The following is a 21,456-nucleotide window of genomic DNA, read 5'->3' as shown; positions in this document are numbered from 1 at the left end:
GCAAGGCTGTCTGATTTTGTATCGTCCCCAGGAATTCATTGTCAAGGGCACTGTGGGTGGCTGCAGTAGAAAGCTCTTCAGGACCATGCCACAGATTTGGATTATCACATTTAACACAAGTAGTCTTCGTAGAAAATAATTAATTATCTTTGTTTGAAACCAGCTCAGTTAGCCTCCAGGCCACGTTTTAACACCTCTCCTATGGAGCACTTGTAGAGCCATGTGAGTCCGAAGTGTCCGTAGAGCCACAGTGTCTGAAGACACTTCACCGGCCACATCTCCATCTGTACAGATGTTCTTTGGCCATCAGGCACATGCTGTGCACCCCAGATGTGGCTGTTACAGCACATGTCAACTCCACGGAGGGGTGTCGCGGTCACTGTTGGGCAGAGACGCTCACTCTGTGCTGCCGCCGCCTGCTCCGTGCCCAGCTGTGCTTTGGATTTAACATGCACGTTCACAACCTGGGTGTTTCTCCTCCAAATGATAAAAATATTCTACTGCAAACTAGGGTTGCCAACATAAACATTTTTTTTAAGAAAAAAAGGCTAAAGTTCCAAGTGCTTCTACATAAATTAGGTTTCATGACTACGACTCTATTCTGTCACTTGTGATAATCAACATATACCTAATTGCAGGGATTAAAAACAATAAACTCAGCAAAATCCATCTCAGATTTAGAGTAACATCTCCCTTCATGCTTTAAATGGACTCGCCAAGCTGTAATGGATCTGCAGCCCTTGCTCTGCTGCGCACATCAATTGTCAGCATAACAGAAAATGTGTGGCCAGGTTTTGGGAGCTCAGCAGTAGCTCAAGGTGACTTTGCAAGCTGCTGCTTGAAGCCAGTGAGACGTGACGGGCAGCTCTCAAATGAGGCAAAAGAAACGAGCTTGTCCTTCGGCACTTTTATTACCTGGGCCTCTCTTGGGCTGCTGGGTAGTTATGGCTTTCACCCCACGTGAAGGGGCCATGACCCGTCCATGTGCTCCAGCGCGGCTGCTGCCGACAGCGAGTCACTGCACTGCTGCGAATTGCTGCGGACAGCCAGAGATTTACTCCAGCACGGTATTTTAAATCGCTCCCCCGCTCCCATCTCAGAGCGCATGCCGCATTGACTATGCTTAGGAAATGTCAGCGCCTCTGTAGCCTGTTCCAAAATGCCGGTGCAGCATTTCCTTGGCGAAACCCACACTACAAACGTGGATTCCCGGTGCCTCCAGCCCCGGGCTGCCGTGGCAGAGCCGCGACACCGCTGTCCCCATTGCTAGCAGAGCAAAAGGACGCCTGGCAGCAGGGTGCTGAGCAATTCCTGTCCCCACCAGCACCTTTCTGGATATAGAATCATAGAATCATTTCGGTGGAAAGAGACCCTCGGGATCATCAAGTCCAACCATAACCTAACTCTAGCACCATATGCAGCTACCTCCTTGCCTGCAAGCAATTCTTGTTTTTTAAACACCATTTCTGACAGTCTTGGAGAAGCCACGATGTCATTTTCTTTCCCCAGGGAGGATGAGGTACTGACTGCAGCTTTCCTCCAGTGCCAGCCGTCACCTCCCGAATCTCTGAGCCCCTGGCAGAAACGTCTGTGACCTGCTCAGAGAAGGATCCTCCCAGCAACCTCCACCGCAGACGACCATCTCACACTCACGTTCACAGGAGGCTTTCAGAAGCCTTCTAACCCACAACACCACTCATTAACACATCATCAGTTTTTGACTCTACGAGACACTGACCATGGCATACACTGAGAGTGTAGCAATTCTGCACAGATATTTGTACAGAACACTCTATCTTGACAGCAAGACATGGATAGAGCTTATTTCTTTTTGATATCTTTATGGCTTAAGTATTTTGATTACCTAAGGACTCAGATTCCTTGCATCTTTCATTATTTATTATGCTTTTTTCCCCTCCATCCACGTCATTTTTACTTGGAATTTTTCTCATCCTTGATGGAAAACTTTAGAGGAGAGGAGAGTGAAGTAGCTGATTTTGTTACTGTTTTTTTTCTTTTGCCAAGCATTGCGTGATGTGGCTGAATTTATAATCAAGTGCATAAATAAGATGCATTTCAACTAGGACAAGGTGCAGGTGCTGTTCAAGGGCTGCCTGGGTGTATGTGGAACAAAACAGAGCGCTTTTCAAGATTGTTTTGTAGTCTGAGAAACTGGCCTCTGGGGATTTGCTGTCATAAAGATGACGGTGCAACCTGGAGAAGCGGAGGCAGCGGGTTCGACAGGCAGAGTGAGCGCGATGGGCAGATGGCAAACGCCGGGGTTTGTGTGTCAGCAACCCCCAGCTCACCCTTCCTTGGCAGGAGGTTCTGGAGCCTGAGGAGCACGTTTCTCCAGGGCCAAAGGTTCCCTTAGCACAAAAGTACATTAATCATAAAACCTAATATACCTGGAGAAGAGGAAAGTAGTTGGAAGTAAAATGGTTTACTTATCTTAAATATTTACTTGGATTTTTTTCCCCCTACTTTTTAGAAAATCAGTGTACAGTAAAAAAGAAAACCAAAACCTAATAATAGCAGTGATTCAGAAAAAAAAGGGAATTTTAAAATACAATGGTTTTTATTTGCACTCCAAGAAGATACCATGTCCCTGTTTCTTCCATAAAGACGTGATGTATTTGGTGATCCGAGTTGTTCCACAGCCAATGCCTCTAGAACGACAATGAAAATGCTTTAACACCTGTTACTTGGTTTTGTGGTTTCTTATTAGATTTCTGCAGAGTCCCTACAGAAAAGGTTCTTTTTAATGATTTTGTCATAGATGTGACTCCCCTCAGGGATTCGCTCTGGTAGTCTTGGAGTCACCACACACTTGAAACTCAATTAAAACTCCTGTGGAAGCCCCTAAGAGGACTCGGAAGGCAAAGCCACTGCTGCTTTTGACGGTGGGTAACCAGGGGAGAGGGAGAGAGTTTCTTTTACTTCCTTTGCAACTTCCATGTTGTAGTTACCACAACATCTAGTTAAACCCTTGCGAAGAGGGTAAACATTTACTGTTGGAAATATTCTGTATTTCTACTGCAAGATTTATAGGATTTGCCTCACACCTTAAGACACAAGCACGGATTCTGCAAGCCTGATGTTGGTCTCGCCTTCTCCAACCGTACATTGATGGGCTTTGTGGCAACTCAGGGTTCCACCCGAAATGCAAATATCAGGCAAGCTTCAACTTCAGAGAATATCTGCTTTTCTGTGCAACCTTGTCAAAGATCCTCTGTCCTTCCCAGGTGGAAGCACCTCCCAGGCAGACCTGGACACTGGAAAAAAACACCACTGAGGAACCTTAAAAGATTATTTTTTATGAATACTATTGGCACCCCAAAGCAAAATCAGGCCAATTTCTCTATCAGAAATTGGTACAGTTTCCCTATGACAGCCATGGGAAGTTGAAGGTCACTTTATCACAAGTTAGCCACACATAATTAATCTTTCAACTTAAAAACGTGAGTGCGACTTAATTAACAGAAACATGGATTCTTCACTAGAGTTCCTCTGGTTTGTTTTTTTGCCTCGGGGTGGTATTTTTTCAAGGGTAAGGAGCAGGATCAGTGAGTCGCTCTCTGCACCCGGCTTTCTCAGGCCGCTCGTAATTCACAACACACTTGGAATTAATTAGCAAGTAATTAATTACTTAGAAAGTAACCGGCGCGTTAGGGTGGAGGGGCCGGCGCTCGCCGCGCTTGCTCCGGGCGGCGCAGCCCGGCCCTCCCCGGCCCCCTCGCGGGGAGGCGGGAGCGACGGGGCCGGGCCGGCGCTGCCGAGACGCCGGGAGCCGCTGCGGCCGGTCGGTCGGTCGCTCCTGCCCGCCCAAGGTCTGTCCGGAGCCGCCGGCGGCCCCGCGGTGAGTGGGCGCTGTGAGGCGGGAGCGGGCGGGTCCCGGGGCCGGGGGGGTCTCGTTGCGGGCTCGGCTCCTGCTGACACCCGCACTTTATGGAGCGGCTCGCAAAATAGCGGAAGGCAGAAAATGAAAGGCGGGGTTGGGGTGTCTGCACAGCGTGTGAAGGAAGTGGTGCTGAGATCGAGAGGATGAAACAATGTTGTATTCAAAGCGTTGCAACTTCCCTTTCACCGTCCTGGAAACTTACACGTTGGTTGGTTTCCAAAGCGATATACGCGCTCTCAGAAAAAAAAAAAAAAACAAACAACAAAACAACCTCGCGGTTTCAGGAGTATAGAAAGTGCGTGGATTTCTTCTTGCTGTATGCCGTTCTTGGAGATTTTATTTAAAAAAAAAAATATTAAGGACTCCCTTAACCCAGTGCAAACCCTGTGCGTGGCGTTCCGTTCGGGGCTGGGCGGGTCTCTTGTCCAGCCCTTTCCCGGCAGCGGGGTCGGGCACCGAGGGCTGGGGCTGGGCAGCCGGGCTGGCGGCGGCGCCGGGGCCGCCCGCCGTTGCCCACGGAAGCGCCCGCGGGGCAGGGTCCTCCGCCCGCCCTCACCGCAGCTCGTCATTGTGTTACCGAGCTGGCTAACGGTAAGGGCGGGAGGAGCGTCCGGACGTAGAAACGTCTCGCGGAAAATCCTGCTTAGCCAAGTCCGCTTGGGCCGGGAGCCGCCGGAGCGCTGCGTGGGGCCGCGCACAGGAGGGAGCCGCGTGGGGCAGGGCGGCGTGACCGGCCGCGGGTGTGAGCCGCGCTGCGAGCGGAGCCGCGGGCCGGGCTGCAGCTGCCGCGGCCTTCCCCGCAGAGGCCGGGGCCCGGTTCGCAGCTTCGCCGCTGCTGCCACGCAGGGAAACTTAACGTTTGAAGTAGGAAGAGATTGAGTATTTCACGCCAGCGATGTTTTATGGTCTGGCCTTGCAGGTTTTCCCGCTTGAGTTAATGGCTGGTGGTTGTTGTGCCGCTTGCAAGGCGGCTCTGTTCTCAAATGTGTTGCGTGTTGCTTTATGGATTTCAGTGTTCATATGACTTTTAAGTCTCTTGTTGAAATCGGTGTTTGCGGTCTGAATCTTTTTGGCAGAGGATGTTAAGGGTTTTGTCAAAAACCTGAATTTTTTTCCAAGTTACGTGGAGTGTTGTTCCAGCGCCTATCTCGGTGTTATCATGGCAGTATTGAATTTCCTTGTTGCTCCACGACAGTTAAGAGATTACGTGGAAAAGGCTGTTCTCCAACAAGAGTAAAGGCAAAGAATTAGTGATTTGCTTTCCTTCTGTACTCTTAGGATGAGACTGTGCAAGGACCTAGAGGTAGTTGCCCGATTCTGGTTCAGTTTGCGTGGAACTTGGATTTCTGATTCACCTGCCGCTTCTTTACGTCTCTTCAAAAGTTGTTTATCTCTCTTTATATAATGTGTTTATGCGTTAGTATTTAAGTGCATGCAACTTCTCATGTCTCGCAAGTGAGTACACGAGGGTGGGTGGTGATTGCATACAGTGACAACTTGTGCACGTGAAATTTAGAAAAATAACCTGGAAAACTGAGATTGTGATAGCAAGAACACTTCTGGTTTAGTTTCTACTCTTAAATGCTCACGTCTTTAGTTTAAGCTTGTAATAAGTTATTTCAGCAGGTGAGTGAGCTCCACAATCCATTATTCTCTTACTGTTAAGGTGTCAGAAATGGAGCCGGAGCCAGCACAGCCCTGTGCATCAGGTGGTGTTTCCCACAGACAGGTGCTGATTCACCTCTGCCGTGTCATGGATCAGTGAGAAAGGCCCAGAAGGGACCCAGAAACAGTCTGTAAAAGTCATCAGATCTCAAGAATGCAGTACCTCCCCATATCTTTTATTTTATGGCAGTCACTTGATAACACAGAGATACTGGGAATTTCCTCAGTTCTGGGTTGTAGTCTTTTTCTTTGTGTCTTAAGCAAAGCTTTGTGGCAATCAGACACTCTTGAAGATCTTAGGCCAAAAGGAGCTGATAAAAGCAAATTCTAGGCATACAAATTAGTTGCATGTCAATAGCAGCTTTCAAAATAAAAAAGCACAGTAGCTCCTTTTCCAAGTTAAATATACAGAGTGCCATTGAGTATACTGAACCAAAGGGTGTTTTCTGTTTAAAGAAGAAAATCCAGTTTTACTAGGCAAACTTGGGCTAAACGGCTACAAAAGTAATACAGAGCGTTGCTTTCAGGCAGAAAAGGATGAAACCGATGCTGGAAACTGTGTCATTTCCTGGTGTCCTGACACGGTGAGAGGCAGGGACTGCGTGATCAAAGGCCCTTTTCACGCCACGTAGGGAAAGCTGTGATGCAGGTCAACACAAAGACCCAGTGTATGCTCAGAGCTTGGGAGCCAAAAAGATTTTCACTTAGAACATTTCTCTGTTGTCTAGACAGGACTAAAAAAACCTGGGTATCATTTACCGTGCAGATGTTTTACGGCACTGTGCAGAACTAAACTGAACTATCTGGGTTTTGTGTTGGCGTTCCCTGACACACGCTAAAGCTCCCAGGTTTGAGTGAGCTGTCTGCAAGTCCTGGATGAGGGAGAGGGGAATCAGGAGGATTTTAATTACTAAAATATTTACTAAAATCTCAGAAAACAAACTCAGCCAAGTAATTTGCTTTACCTAAAAAGCAGCATGGGGTGAATCCTTCTGCCGGCTTTTGCGGCATTGAATTGCCTAGCTTTGGATGAAGAGCTTTTTGATTTCTAACTCTGTCCTTGTGAAATTGCTTGAGCAAATACAACTACAGAATGTGCCTATGCAGAATACTGCAGACACATGCTTTTGCACGCTATATTTTCTTCATTCTCACTGTGTAGTGTTTGCCTTTCCTTTTTTTAGCGCTATAAATCAACCCTGAGCAGACTTTGCGGTGTTGTATGGGTGGGTGACGTTGGATATCTGGAAGGTAGGGATGGGTTCTTCTCCAATCGTGATCACTATGTGATCTTGAGTGTGTCACTTCTTGCAGTGCACGTTTCCTCATAAATATCCGAATTCTTCATGCAGTTCTTCTGAGCCTGGAATTAATCTAAACGCAATAAAGATATTGAACTGGAAGGCATTAACCAAGGGAAGTTGTTCATTATAAGGTGTATACAGGTATGTGATACAATAATTTTTCATGGCCAGGAGATTGAAGGATAGATGTTTGGAACAATCAAGCATACAGGTAGGCAAAACAGAAACTTCCTTCTCTTTCCTTCCGGTGTACTAAGTGATTGACTTATATAACGAGCAAAAATGGAGACAAATAAATATGTTTGAAAATTTACCCCTAAAAATATATATGTATTAAAGTTCTGCGTGGACTAATCTTTGGATGCAGAACTCTTAGTTCTCCAGTTGTAAGGACCAGGACCAAAAGAAGGACAAAGATACCAGGACTTGAGTTCAAACTATACAATTTTTCACTTGGGTCTCTTCCGAACCCAGCAGTGCATTAAAGCTTCATTTTTCCTTTTTTTGAGTGTGACTTTCCCTAAGCAGCTCCTCTGCCTGTGCTCCGAACGGCAGCTGCAAAGAGGCACATTCTCCCCAGTTGTTTTTTTTTTAGAGCTATTTTCATCTTTCTGGTTTGCAGACCTCATGTGTGGTCCAGGTGAGTTAAGTACAGAGTGGGAGGTGTGGGCGTATGGAACAGGACAGGAGCTGGAGAAAAGCATCAACACTTTACTACCTGCTGGGTGGGGAGAGCCAGAGGTAGGTGTTAATTAATAAAGCATCTCATACGGAGTGTGAGACCTGGCAATGCTGTTCAGTCTGCATAGAACAGAGCTTGAGGTGTCTAAGTGTGGTAACAGGAAGGCCCACAGTGTCTATCTTGCACAGAAGATCCATCCCTGCCGATGCCACTGTGCTGTTTGCAGTTTTGGAGCCAGGGAGGTCTCTGTTCCAAACATGCTCCCATTCGGGAGCCATCTGGTTCCAAAGGCAGCTGTGTTTGCTGAGTTGGAAGGATGCTGGAGCTCACCCACCAAAGAGACGCTTGCTGTCTCTGGGTAAACACCTTTTGGGTTAAAACGTGAATGCCTGCCTCTGGTATTTTCTGTTGGCCAGCTGTCAGCATCTGTCCTGTATGTCTAGACAGACCCCGCACGCTGGAGCCTGGTAGCTCTAGGGAGAAGCACGCTGCGGTGTGAGGTGGAAGAGCTGGGTTACTTGGTTCGAATTACTTTCTAATCGCAAGGCTGTTCTAGAAATCTGAGTATTTTTATCTGGAAAGAGAAGCCAGTCTAAAAGTTTTGTAGCTGCTTCTATTCTTCATGTGGGTTCCTTTGCTATGGTTGGGATCATTTGCTCGGGCTGGTTTAGGACAGTTCATCTCTGCGAGGTGATTCGTTGCTTAACAGGTATATAATGGGAAGAGTCTTTACAAGTTGGCTTGGCAATTGCTTTCTCTGTGCTGAACTTTTAGCCCATTCTTTTAATGAAGATTTTTTTATCTATTAAAGAGCCTCACATAGCACGTTCCTTTATGATTTAACACAAATGGTGGTTCTTTGTGTTTTTAGGGAGTCCTTGAGGTGGCAGCAATGGCAGAATTCAACAACATCCATTCGGTGACTGAAATGCCAGAAGGAGATGATGCTAAATGCAGTTTCCATCACAGAATGTTCTTGGAGCCCCAAGAGAAGAAGAGGAGCATGAAGGCTCTGGTGGTGAAGCAAGCAAAGAAAACTTGCAGCTGCACTCCAGCCAAAGCTAAAGACTATATTTTCAGTTTCTTTCCCGTCTTGCAGTGGCTTCCTAGATACAAACTAAGAGAGTACCTACTGGGAGACATCATGTCTGGTGTGATTGTGGGGGTCTTACTAGTCCCACAGTCAATTGCCTATTCTCTCTTGGCTGGACAGGAGCCTATTTATGGCCTTTATACATCCTTTTTCGCTGGCATTATTTATTTCTTATTTGGAACCTCCCGCCACATCTCAGTTGGCATCTTCGGTGTGATTTGCCTCATGGTGGGACAAGTGGTGGATCGTGAAATACAGAGAGCTGGCTATGATCTAGAGCCAGCTGTGCCCGGTGTCCTCACAGACACAGCCGACTACGTCAACGCCACCGTTTCGCCTGGGAATCAGACATTGCAGAAGCTGCTCTGTGATAAAAGCTGCTATGCAATTACAGTGGGAGCCACCATGACCTTCATAGCTGGAGTTTATCAGGTAAGAGGAGGTGGACAAGCAGACATTCTGCGGAAAAAAGCTTTGATTCTTCTTGAGGTGACCGTCCACATGAACAGCCTGCTGGGCTTGCATGTGTCTTCGATCTGCATCCCAGGGGAGCAGACACAGGGAGGGCTGGAGATCTCTGGTTACTGTGGTGCAAGAAGCTCCTCTGTGTCCTTTCCTGTTCTTCAGCAGCATTTTGTGCTTGCGTTGCCACTCTGGGGACCATAAGGACTTGCACATAACCACCTGCTGCTCCTATGCAATCTGCTTTGGCCTCCATTTCATTGGGCCAAAATGTGGTGTGTCAGCTTTTAATTCCAGACTTCAGTCATTTTCCTTTTCTCAAAAAATGATCCGGACAGTAAAAGTACGTCTGGTTTCTTTTTATTTGTCACTGTGCTTGTAAAACTTGGCTATTTGCCCATTCAAAGCCAAAACAATGTTGTTACATGGAAAGGATACTACTGAGATGATAAAATGTTTGAAATAAAACTTTTAATTATTACCATATTAAAATATACTGCTCAATGATATTTTACCACTCTGTCTCTACTGACTTCCTAGCATTCACTGCTGGCTGAAATTAAAGCAGATACCTCTGTGTTTAGAGTGTCATGTGTTAACCAGCGTGGGTTTAGTTTTAACGGTTTTAACTGCAGAGCTGTGGTATTTCAGTTTGTGATTTCACATTAATTTGTTCCTACGGTGACCTGCAGGGTGATGGTTAATCAAACTGTAGAGCAGAAAAGGAAACGTGCCTGTGACGCTCTAAACCACTGGTTTTAGACACAACCTGGGACGTTTTCTTGCACCGCAATTTAGTGTTGAGTAACTTCAGAAACATTCCGTGGCTCCTGAGGTACACTGGATTTTGTTTCACCGCCATGGGATGGATGTAGTTTTGGAGTTGCGAATTATGCTTAATGTTCTTTGCAAGTACAAGTGCAATTAAGTAACTTTTATATGAAGAAGTGAGATTACTTAATCCTAAATCCTTCTGAATGTTAAGCATATTCCACTTGCTGTCTCTCTGCCCATTAACCAATAGGTCTTCACAGCCTCAAATACATATATATATTTTTTTTAATTGGAAGCTCCAACCAAAATCACATTATCTGTATCAGAAACTTTACAATCAAATGGCAGAATGCAAGCCTGCTCACACCAGTTGCCTACAGCATAACTAGGTAAGACAATACTGCTAATGTTTTACAGCCAGAAAATTCATCTGAATTAACTGGATTACCAAGGCTGTGCAGGAGCGTTTTGTAGAGCTTGGCTCTGAGCTGACATCCAGTCAGTCCAGGTCTCAAACCTGCCTTCTCTTCAGTAATGCTTCCTGGTTCTTGTGAAGTTCCCAGCCAGGACTCTAGCTTGCTTTATTTTGCCTTAATTACCTAATAAGCTGTATCAAATTGATACTACTTAAAGTTTAATACCTGTAAGTTCTGGCCTGCAGGTAACAGTGTAGACAGCCCTTTTGGCCAACGTGGGGAGTTTAAAGGTTTCTAGCAAACTGCTGTGAGAAGGTCCGTGCTCCATTTGGCATGAAGGTTGATGAGGGGACATTTACCAAGTGGGAAGACGCACGTGTGGGCTAGGTACCCATGAAACTAGTGATTCCCATGAGAGGGCATTGAGGATTTGTCCATTCACCTAGCATTAATAAAAATTAATGAAAAGGCACTTAAATTTATATTGTCTGCATCACAAGAATTGACAGCTCGTGTATTATCTGAATCAGATGCACCAAACTTTATGCAGTGCAAAGGACAGCTGTTCTGCTGTAAGCCATGTTTTTACTGCAGGTTGTGAGCTCAAGTGTAAGACAAAGAAAACCAAAAAGGTTTTGGATCCCTGCAAAGCTCAGAGACTGTAAGCACTTGAGAAAGCGATGGCAAAAGTAGCCAGCATTTCAAATGCTTTTCCCCCTGGGTTTCTTTGCCTGCTGAGGTAACCAGAAGTTACACCTGAACCAATGAGCAAACAATAAATGCAGGTTCAGGGTGTTGAAGGCCTTCAAAAGAGCCTTCTCTGTGTTAGAAGTGCATTTAGGAGCGGCTGGATGCTGGAGACTTCCTCCATGCTCAGACCATTCCTTGTTCTCCAGGGCCATGCACAGTGGTTTTGTGTCCCCGCTCCCTCCAGAGCCCCACAGTGGTGACATCTGTCAGATTTGCATCCTAATCTCTTGTGTGTCGTTGCTTCCTTCCAGGTGGCCATGGGTTTCTTTCAAGTGGGCTTTGTCTCAGTGTATCTCTCCGATTCATTGCTGAGTGGATTTGTCACAGGTGCCTCCTTCACCATCCTGACCTCGCAAGCCAAGTATCTCCTGGGCATAGACATTCCCCGGAGCAGCGGCGTTGGCTCCCTCATAACCACCTGGATAAACATCTTCAAAAACATACACAAAACCAACACTTGTGATCTCATCACCAGCTTCTTGTGCTTTCTTGTACTTATCCCAACCAAAGAGCTGAATGAACACTTTAAATCCAGGCTCAAGGCTCCAATACCAGTTGAACTGGTCGTGATTGTGGCAGCTACTCTGGCATCTCACTTTGGGAAGCTCAGAGAGACTTATGGCTCGAACGTTGCTGGACACATCCCGACTGGGTTTCTGCCGCCCCGCCCTCCAGACTGGAGCCTGATTCCTAATGTGGCTTTGGATGCTATCCCCATAGCTGTTATTGGCTTTGCCATCACCGTCTCCCTCTCGGAGATGTTTGCCAAGAAGCACGGTTACTCCGTGAAGGCCAACCAGGAGATGTATGCCATTGGCTTCTGCAACATCATTCCCTCTTTCTTCCATTGCTTCACAACAAGTGCAGCTCTTGCCAAGACTCTTGTGAAAGAGTCCACAGGCTGTAGGACGCAAATGTCCGGCATGGTCACTAGTTTGGTAATCCTATTGGTCCTCCTTGTGATTGCACCTTTATTTTACTCCCTTCAGAAATGCGTCCTTGCTGTCATAACCATTGTAAACCTCAGAGGAGCCTTGCGGAAGTTCAAGGACTTGCCAAAAATGTGGCATTTGAGCCGAGTGGACACCGTGATCTGGTTGGTTACTATGGCAGCCTCAGCACTCATCAGCACTGAGATCGGCCTTTTGGTTGGCGTTTGTTTCTCTATGCTCTGCGTCATTTTCCGGACTCAGAGGCCGGAGGCACCGCTGCTTGGCTGGGTGGCAGAGTCCGAGACGTACGAGTCCCTGTCTGCTTACAAGAACTTGCAGACCAAGCCAGGAATCGTGGTGTTCCGTTTCGAAGCGCCCCTCTACTACATCAACAAAGAGTGCTTTAAATCCACCCTCTACAAGCAAACCGGGGTCAACCCAGTCTGGGTGAAGGTGGCAAAGAAGAAAGCAGCAAAAAGAATGCTTAGAGATAAAGAGGTGGATTCTGGTGGCAATCAGACCAGCATCTCCATGGATTTTGTCTCTGAGCCCCTGGGGTTTCACACAATAGTGATCGACTGTTGTGCAGTACAGTTTCTGGACACGGCAGGGATACGCACGCTCAAAGAGGTCTGCAAGGACTACAGGGACATCGATGTCCAGGTGCTGCTGGCTCAGTGCAATCCCTCGGTGAGGAGTTCCCTGATCCGAGGAGAATTCTTCCAAGACGGGGAGGACCCCCTGCTCTTCCACAGCGTGCACCAGGCTGTGGACTTTGCGCTGGGTGCGCAGGGGCGCAGTGGGACCAGCGCATCCAAGAACTAGCGGTGGGAAGGCAGCGAGCTGGAGCAAAGTCTGGCGAAAAAATGGCTGTGGGTCTGTATGTCCGTGCGATAGACCTGCACTCAGAGAGAGAGGGAGGGTTGTTAACACACTGGCTACTGCGCAGTCTGTTTTGATGCTTTAAGCTTGTCTGCCTGCCTGCTATAGTGATTCAATAGGTGGTGCTGAATGAAGGCAATTTTTAACTTGATTACGTCCAATCTGTGAATCTAAGAGTTTTCATATGGTGGTTCATCTCATTTCTCTTCTCTCCTGAGCTTTCCATGTCTCAGTTCCCCTCTGAGTTTTGATCACCAGCATTGAAGTCTTTATTACACCCCTGTCTCTATGGATGGGGCAGGATTTTGGATAATGAGGGGCAACTCATTTCTTGTCTCTTGTTCTGGCATTGCCTTTCCATGTCACCACACCCTTAGATTTTCTAAGGAATAACTGGTGAGGGCTGTTTGCTTTGGTCTTTGCTGTGGAGTCATTAGTTGGTGATTCTTGTAACCCACCTGAATTTGAGACAGATAAATAAAATCTCAGCATGCATGAGAAGGTGTTAATGAATAGCTTCTAACCACCTACCACTTCCAGAGGCCTTGGGGTTGTCTCCTGAGAGCCCAGTGCAGCCAGGCCATGAAGGCATGGTTGTCTCCTACCCTGTTTCCCTGAAAATAAGACAAGGTCTTATATTAATTTTTGCTCCAAAAGATGCGTTAGGGCTTATTTTCAGGTCATGTCTTATTTTTCCATTAACAACAATCTACGTTTATTCTTGAAGAAAAAAAACAACATTTATTCAAGTATAGTCATGTCATCACATTCTGGAACAACATCATAAGTCTCCAAACCTTGAGTTCCATCATTAATTTCTTATGACTCTGTTTCCTTTTTCCATGTACAACAATCTACACTGTTTTAGGTCTCGTGGGGTCTTTTGAATGTGATTATTTTAGGGGTGTCTGCTTTTCTTGGTGTAAGGTCTATCTGTCCTGCTGCATTCTATTGCCAATTAATTTTACTTTCTTACATGTATAGCTGCCTGGACACTATTTAAATGGATTTTTTTAATGAACTGTAACTAGGGCTTATTTTTGGAGTAGGGCTTATATTTTGAGCATCCTCAAAAATCCTGAAAAACGCTAGGGCTGGCTTATTTTTGGAGTAGGTCTTATTTGGGGGGAAAAAGGGTATCTACATGGGCATATACATGCCAAGAAAGTTTGCCTCTTTAGCTTGAATTTTTTTGGCATGATTTTTATTCAGAGGTGGCAGTTTAGAAGTCTGATTCATGCTTATGGTCAGTTGTTCATTTTCCTAATATTTAGGAGCTCTTTAGGATTGTGGACATTAGAGGTGGAAAAATCTCCAATTCTTGAGTTTTGACAGAAAACAATCCCTTGTAGCCAGTTTTATGTGCCAGGCAGGTGGAATCACAGGCACCAAAATGAAAAGGGCCAATAGATTATCCAACATCTGCCCAAGCTTGTCCATGTTGCACAGAATTCATGTGCAAATCCAGGTTTTATTGAGCTCAGACCCTTTACACGTGCTTTACACATGGACTCGATGTAATGGGGATGGACAGGCCAAGAATCCAGGCATTGTGAAAGGAGTCAGAGGGATTCTTTGAATGTTATTTGGCCATGTTAGTGTAAATAAAACTTTGTACTTTTAAATTATGCAGAACAGTGAAGAGCTCCTGTTCTTCATGCTAAAATACAAGCACTGGGTAGGAAAAGGTTCTCTTAAAAAAAATCCAATTATGAAGGCAGAACTGAGACATGTTTTTATTGAGTACCAGCTATATGTAGCATATAGGATGTCCTTGGAGGACAGTGGCTTCTCCCAGGGGAGTTTACACTCTGAATTGCAGGTTCCTCACAGCTTTTAGAAGGGAAAAGGTGTTGTATAAAGGCAATATTCTCATCTTTAGTTGTTCAAAATAATGAGCTAGGAGTCAAAAAAAAAAAAAGGAATAAAATACAATATGAATCACAAAACATTCTCTAACTAGAAACAGATTTTTGAGTTTAGGATTGGTGGGGTTTTTTCTGAGCTAGGAACAGTAACTGTTCCCTTCGTTCTACGACAGCTGAAATGTCACATATCAGTTCGCTCTGGGAGGTGGGACCTTGAGAGAAGGACGAGGTATCAAAACGATGAGTCCCAGGACCTGGGAACCTTTGTATGTTAACTGAACTTACTGCATTTTTAGGACATCGTAGCAGCAAATAGAAATACTGGGAGAGGCAGGGGGAGCCTGTAGGGTATGTTGAAAAAAGGAGCATGTAACTGAGATCCGTGCTTTGTTTTTCTGGAACTGCATTGTTAAGGAAACAGGTTTCCCAAGCTTCAGTGAGAAAATGCTGAAGCTTCTGCAGAATTGAACACAAATATTGTTCTTTCTCGGCCTTAAGGCGTGTTTGTAAGAGGAGAAGAATCCCAAACAGCTACTGCTGATATAGATTTTTTTTTTTTTTTTTTTTCTTATCTGCAGTAACCTCCTGAGTGAACTTTTTAATGTGGGCTAAGAAACCTGTATGCGGTTTGGGTAATTATAATTGCCAAATTGGTATTACCAGAGTGGATTAGCCTAAGCTGTATAAAAGCAGTGAGTGGTGTTAACACCTACACAGGGAGTGCGTGCAGGATGGAAATGAAGTTTCAATGCCTCATCGTACCCGTTTTGCATTGCGTTCCCACTCAGAGCCCCTGGGTGGGTGTCGAGAGAGAGCTGCATGCCAGAAAAGCATCTCTAGAACCATTACCAGAAAAGCATCTCTAGAACTTTGAAAAAAAGCCTTAATACCATTTTTAAACACTGATTTTGTGTGTGTGTGTGTGTGTTCTTTTTTGTTTTGTTTTTTAACTAATATTTTTCAAGAGAGCGGAACAGTGCTAGAAGCAGCGCCACCTTCTCGAAGCCCTGGTGGAAAAATGACAGCGCAGCAGACACTAAGCCGCGAATGTCGCCATTGCAAATGTTCCTGCCTACCCGTGACTACTTGTTCTCATCCCTTTGCTCCTCGGGCAGCTGAGAGGGAGAGGAGGAATGAGCAGGTCAGCCCTGCGTGGGATGGAGCTGGAAATTGCTCCGGGTGGTTCTTTCCTCTTGACCCTCACACCCCCTCTCTTCTGTGCCACCCAGGTGGGGATTTTTTTTGACCTGTGACCATGCGTAGGTTCGCGTAGCCAAATTCCAACCGGGACAGCGAAAACCGTTGTTATTTATTAAAAGAGGGTTTTTTTTCAAGTCCACTTCTGCCTGTGCCAGGAAGGCAAGAATAGCAACGTTACTCCCGAGAAGTACGCACTTCCCACAGTTAGCGGGATGTGTATTTATAGCTCCTGGGTGTGTGTTTACATAAAAGCACAATAAAACAGCCATAAATTGATTTTTCGAAGAATTAATGTAGATTACAGCTAAGAGAGATACTGGAGTGCTTTATGTTTAGCTGGAGCTGCTTGTATTTGGCCTCAGTGCTCTTTGTGCAGCCACAACAGGTGATACAGCCTCCAAATTCCATTTCAAGCAAAATGTGAGAAACTGTATTAAAATGCAACAGCAAAAACAGCCAGCCAGCCAAAAGAACAACTTTTAATGTTCTTACTTAAGATAACATCCAGAGGTCATGGTATTAATAAATCTATATTAATGCACACAGCACTGGTTAAAAAGGGAATAGAAATAAATGCTGTTTGCCAGAGAGTTCAATATAATAGAGAGTCCTTTGGAATTAACCAAAGATTAGAGTTTATAATGGCTGGAATTTCTTAAAGCAGTGAGTTTTCAGTGATTTTTTTTTTTTTCTTTTTTTCCTCTTAGTCCTGGAATCACTTTTTTTAACAGAGACGTGAGTCTGATTTAAGCTGACTGGCAGGAAGCATGTTTTGCTTGAATATGTTTATGGACGCTGTGGAAGTAATCCGATTTCACATTTAGGAATTGGGGACCACTGCTTGAAAACTATTGCCCCAAGGAATATGTTTTATAAAGGAATTTCATATGTGTATGTGTGTAGGTGTATGTGTGTGTATATATATATACACCTTCTGCTGCTGTATGATGGATGCAGCAGCTACATATATATATCCAGTTAGGCTTTTGCGATACTCCTGTTTCTGTCCTCACAGCTTAATGTGTAATCCATAGGGATCTCAGAACGATCGGTTTTTGGGTTTATACGTATGTCTAGAACAGGGATATTCATCCCAGGTGCAACCTTCAGTACCCTGGGCCAGACTGGAAGATCGTATAAATCAGTTGATCTCCATTCCCAAACGTACTAATCAGCAATTATCAGTCTAAATGAAGAATTAGGAGATCATTAGCACATTCGTTAATGGCAACAACACAGCATTACGGAAACTAACACTTGCAGTCTCAGCTGTACTAGAGACTCCTGGAAATGTCTTTAGTCTCCTGCTAAATGTCAGGCTCTTTTTTTCCGTTTATTGCTGCTATAGATAGCAGTGTCAGTTCCTCTTAATGTGGCAGTTGCACTAATAAATATTTCACTTGTTTCCATATCAAAGCATTCACACAGTTTTCAGGCCACTTCATAAACCAAGATAAGGTACTGCAGTGGGGCGCGTGGTGCTTATTTTTGGATTTATAATGGCATTGCCTGCCTTAGTCTTACAAGGAAACCAGGATCACTGAATCATGCAAGCTCCCCTCTAGTTCATTGGGAGACTCGTCTCCACCTTCTTGACAGTTCTCTCTGTGTTTTGCTGTAAGACATTGCATGGGATTGACTGTAAATAGAAGAATCATTGCCTTTGTATGTTGCTGTTACGTGTGACCTGCTACCCAATGTTCATGCCAGATCTTTTGATGAGGCTAAAGTCCCTGAATAGAGGTTAAAATAACCCCAGTCCTGTGGGGAGCACCACTGTGCGTGTCCTCCCACAAGCCTGAGCCCAGTGTGGGGCTTTGCCAGGGTCTGTGTAGCTGCAGAAGTGACGGTGCCACCCAGGAATGACAGATTAAGCTGGGGCTGCTGTGACACTGGTACACAGCCACGTGCCTTTCTCCATGAACGTAATAATAACCCAGGCCCCAGTTCCTGCTCGGTGCTGCCACGAGTCGCTGTCCTGAACTGCTTATCTAAGGGATTTCTGTTCTCATGCTTATTTATTTTTATCTAATTTTAGTCTTAAACCTACCCACGACTCTCCCAGCCAGGGCAGCAGAGCTTCCACAGCCGCTGCGCTCCGTCCCCGTTGGGCTGCAGTGCTGAACAGAAAGGTGCTTTCTCTTGGGGCAGAACTCAGCTGTTCCTTCATCTCCACTCGCTTGTGCTGAGAGACACTGAAATCCGCTGCTGGTGGGTCTGCGGTGCGGGGCTGGGGGGCTGCAGGCAGGAGAGCATCCCGCACAGCGGTTTTCAGCTGCATCCCGCAGCCTTGTGCTCTGGTCAGTCCTGAGCTCTGCCTGGGCCAGGTCCTGGATCTAGGACTCACTTGGCGGGGTCCAAGTCTTTCTGTAGCCAAACTTCCCCCGAGAAGAACAGTGACCCGGCGCAGTTCCCGAGCCCGTCACCCACGGGCTGCACTAACTGGCTGTTCCGCGCCGTGCCCAGTTCATCTCCAGCGCTGACGGTGCGAGGAGCTTTTGAGAGGGTTGAAGTCACATCACCCACGTGTCTCCATCCCAGTTTGTTTCAGAGCATTATCTTCTGGTGTGTTTTCTGGTTTTGTGTTGGTTTGCTTTGTTTTTTTTTTCCACGTGCTTTGGAAAGGTGATTTAATTTTTCTTTTAGCAGACATGGCTAAGCTAATGAAGCTGTGATGCACGTGGCAGTCGTCTGCTGCTCATGCCATGCAAGGTGCTTTGTGTCTGTGCTGCTTGCTTTGCTGTGCTGAGTCTCAGTGTAGGATGCCATTGTGCAACTTCAATGTTGATGTACCTGTCCATGCCAGAAGGGCTTTGCACTTCTACTATGCTGGCATAGATAAAAGGAGCAATGACTTTAGTGCAGACTTTGCACTGTGAATGACCTTGCTAAGTGCCAAGAATTATGTGCACTTGGTTATTGTGTTGGTAAGCCTCTAGGATCAGCTGCTCTTTTGAACACCTACCTGATCTTTACTATTTCAGAAAAGTTCCACCTGAAATGGAAGTAACTGAGTCTTGCTTTTTATTTTGATATTATTACAATGCTAAAAGTGATGCCTCTGGTTAGGTAAAATGGCAAATATTTAATAGAAATATTTAGGTCATATTATGATTAGTATGTTTATATTTTATTTTCTAGAGATTGTATAAGCTAAGGCATGTTGCTCTTCTCTAAAGTGCAAATACGCAAAATATTACAGCATTGGATAGAGATTCAAATCTCCATTGAGTAACTTCCCTGCCAAAAATATTTGAATTCCAGCTCTGAAAGCACTTGGCTCTTTGTCCGGCTCCCAAATGACCTCAGGACTCCACAGGAAGATAGGAAGCAAGACATTTTGCTGGACTTGGGTCCAAGTTTTTTATCTATTTTTTTACTTGAGGAGGCAAATTTTATGTATATTTGAAATGCAGCTGAAACACAGTTAAAGAGAGGAAAAGCCTCACTTTTTCTGGTAAGTACATGATGTCTTGAGTTCATCAGCCACTTGAGTCCCTGACCATCATCTCTGGTACCTTGGTATGTTCTGAGGCATGATTTTTGATTTTTTTTTTTTTTTTTAAATTCAGAATAATTTTAGATGTTTGTGACATAATGTTTTGCAGAATAAACAAAATGGCAAACTTTGCCTGGAGCAGCTTTTACAAGTTGTAGAATCAGTTTAACCAAACAAGACCTCAGGAGTGGAATAGATCACATCGGTCGACTGGCCTTAAGCAGGTTTACAAGGCAGTTTCTTTGAATAAAACGTGTCAAAGTTGCATAGTTATGTATAAAAGGTCACCTTGCTTTTTACTGTGACTTACCTGTGCGGTAAAAATAAGGTATAAATTTCCCCCAGCTGGGTGGTGGGATCCAGGGTGCCGGTCTGTCCCGGTGGGTGTTTGGCGACGCGGACCTGCCTGGTGCCCGGCGTGGGGAGGGACGTGTTGCCACCAGGGACCCCCGTGCTCCCCAACCCGGTGTTCTCGGTGAGGGTCATGTTTTGTCAGCCTTCTTGTGCTGTCCTGCGATCGGCTCTGGGTGCAGCGTCTGCATCTTGTTGACTCTCCTTCACGCTGTCTCTGTCTGTTTGATTTGCATTAATTGCCCTTTTTAAATGCTTATGTGCCTTATTGTAGAAGATTTGTTAGCACAAGAGTTTTCTATCAAATATGGTAAAATCGTTGGGATTTCTTTATCACCATTAAAATATATTTATGGTTTTTCTGTTGTCGGATGTTTGCTTTCTACCTTAAGTGCTGCGGCTATAAATTTTAAGAAGAAAAGCCACAGGTGTTTGAGCGGCGAGTCCCCAGTCCCCGTTGGGTGTCCCCAGTCCCCGTTGGGTGCGCACTGTCCCCCGCACCGTCTGCTGCACTTGCGGGCTGGCGTGGCAGCTCTTGCCGATATAAACTAGGGCGCTGGCTGATCCGCGGCCAGCAGCAGACCTTGTTCACCTTGTTCTGACTTGTGTGCAGGCTGCGGTTTGTCTCGTGAGCAAGAACAGGTGATAAGCAAAGTGATGATGATGATGAGCCGGTGAGCAGCACCCTCCTGTGGGCCAGGTCCGTATTTGTGAGGTGCAAGAAATGACAGATTTGGTCAGGTTTGGTGCTAGCTGGGCTTTACAATATGTGTAGTTACAGATCCTGGTATTACATATGCAGCCTTAAAAAAAATGCTGCAATGTGTTTCAGTGTTATTTGGCATAACAGATTATGACTTGGTTGGGTCATGGCCAGGAAGAGTCGAAGCAAAATTAGAGCAGCTGTGGATGCAGCTCTGGGCAGTTACTGCAAGAATTGTCTCTGCATACCTGTCCTTGAGTTGCACAAAATGTTTTCTTGATCCAGCATGACTCAGCTTTTACCTGAGGATGCCTTTTACCTTAGGAGACCTCAGTGCACATGCTGTAATTTTTGTGTTGGTGCCAGCGGAATGGTAGGAGCACTCAGTTATGGAGAATCCCAGCAGGAGCTTTCTGCTCTCTTTGAAAAGCATAGGACAGCCGTTGCCTTCAGCTGCGTAACTCTGACCCCTGCTGATGCAGAGCTAACGGGTTTCAATCAGCAGCACCCTTTACCTGTCTCTGCCTTCCCGGTGGACAGCTGTAATTCTCGCCACACACGCTCCTGCCTTAGACGAGACCCCCCAGCCCCATCCCCTGGGTCACAGCCCCGTGCAGGCTGCTTGGGAAAGGTGTTCCAGGGGGGCAGCCCATGCAGAGCCCTCCCAGCACCCGGTACGCAGCAGGTAAAACCGAAAAACCCAAAGGTGGATTGTGCTGAGATGTGTTTTAGCCCTGCCTGGCCAGCTCTTCAGTGACTGACTCGCCAGTTCTTCAGTGAGTGAATTTCAAGATAAAGGCATCATACAGAAGATGGAAATTTGGGTCGTTTGCTGAGGAAGAAGATGGAAAAGGAAAATGAGCGAGTAGAGACAACATCAGACAGCCCATGACACCAAATAAGCCTTTAACTAGGGAGGCTTATAAAGCAAATGAAGGGATTGTCTTTTAAGGACAAGAGGAATGACAAGTCTA

At 45.7% G+C, this 21,456-nt stretch overlaps 1 protein-coding gene across 2 annotated transcripts; it reads left to right on the top strand.

Moving 5' to 3' along the window:
- The first annotated feature begins 3,753 nt into the window (after positions 1 to 3,753).
- LOC135993949 (sulfate transporter-like) lies at positions 3,754 to 20,095 on the top strand. Of its 2 annotated transcripts, none has more exons than XM_065644179.1 (3): positions 3,754 to 3,830; positions 8,424 to 9,077; positions 11,299 to 20,095. In XM_065644179.1, the coding sequence occupies exons 2-3, from the start codon at positions 8,445 to 8,447 to the stop codon at positions 12,802 to 12,804; spliced, it is 2,139 nt and encodes a 712-aa protein (XP_065500251.1). In that variant the 5' UTR covers positions 3,754 to 3,830; positions 8,424 to 8,444; the 3' UTR covers positions 12,805 to 20,095. The 2 variants fall into 2 exon arrangements, with proteins under 2 accessions (XP_065500251.1, XP_065500250.1); XM_065644178.1 differs by having other exon boundaries at positions 3,789 to 3,859.
- Positions 20,096 to 21,456: the final 1,361 nt, after the last annotated feature.

This window comes from Caloenas nicobarica, chromosome 13, assembly GCF_036013445.1.
Source record: "Caloenas nicobarica isolate bCalNic1 chromosome 13, bCalNic1.hap1, whole genome shotgun sequence".
NCBI lineage: Eukaryota > Metazoa > Chordata > Aves > Columbiformes > Columbidae > Caloenas > Caloenas nicobarica.
This window is presented reverse-complemented; position numbering and strand designations above follow the sequence as displayed.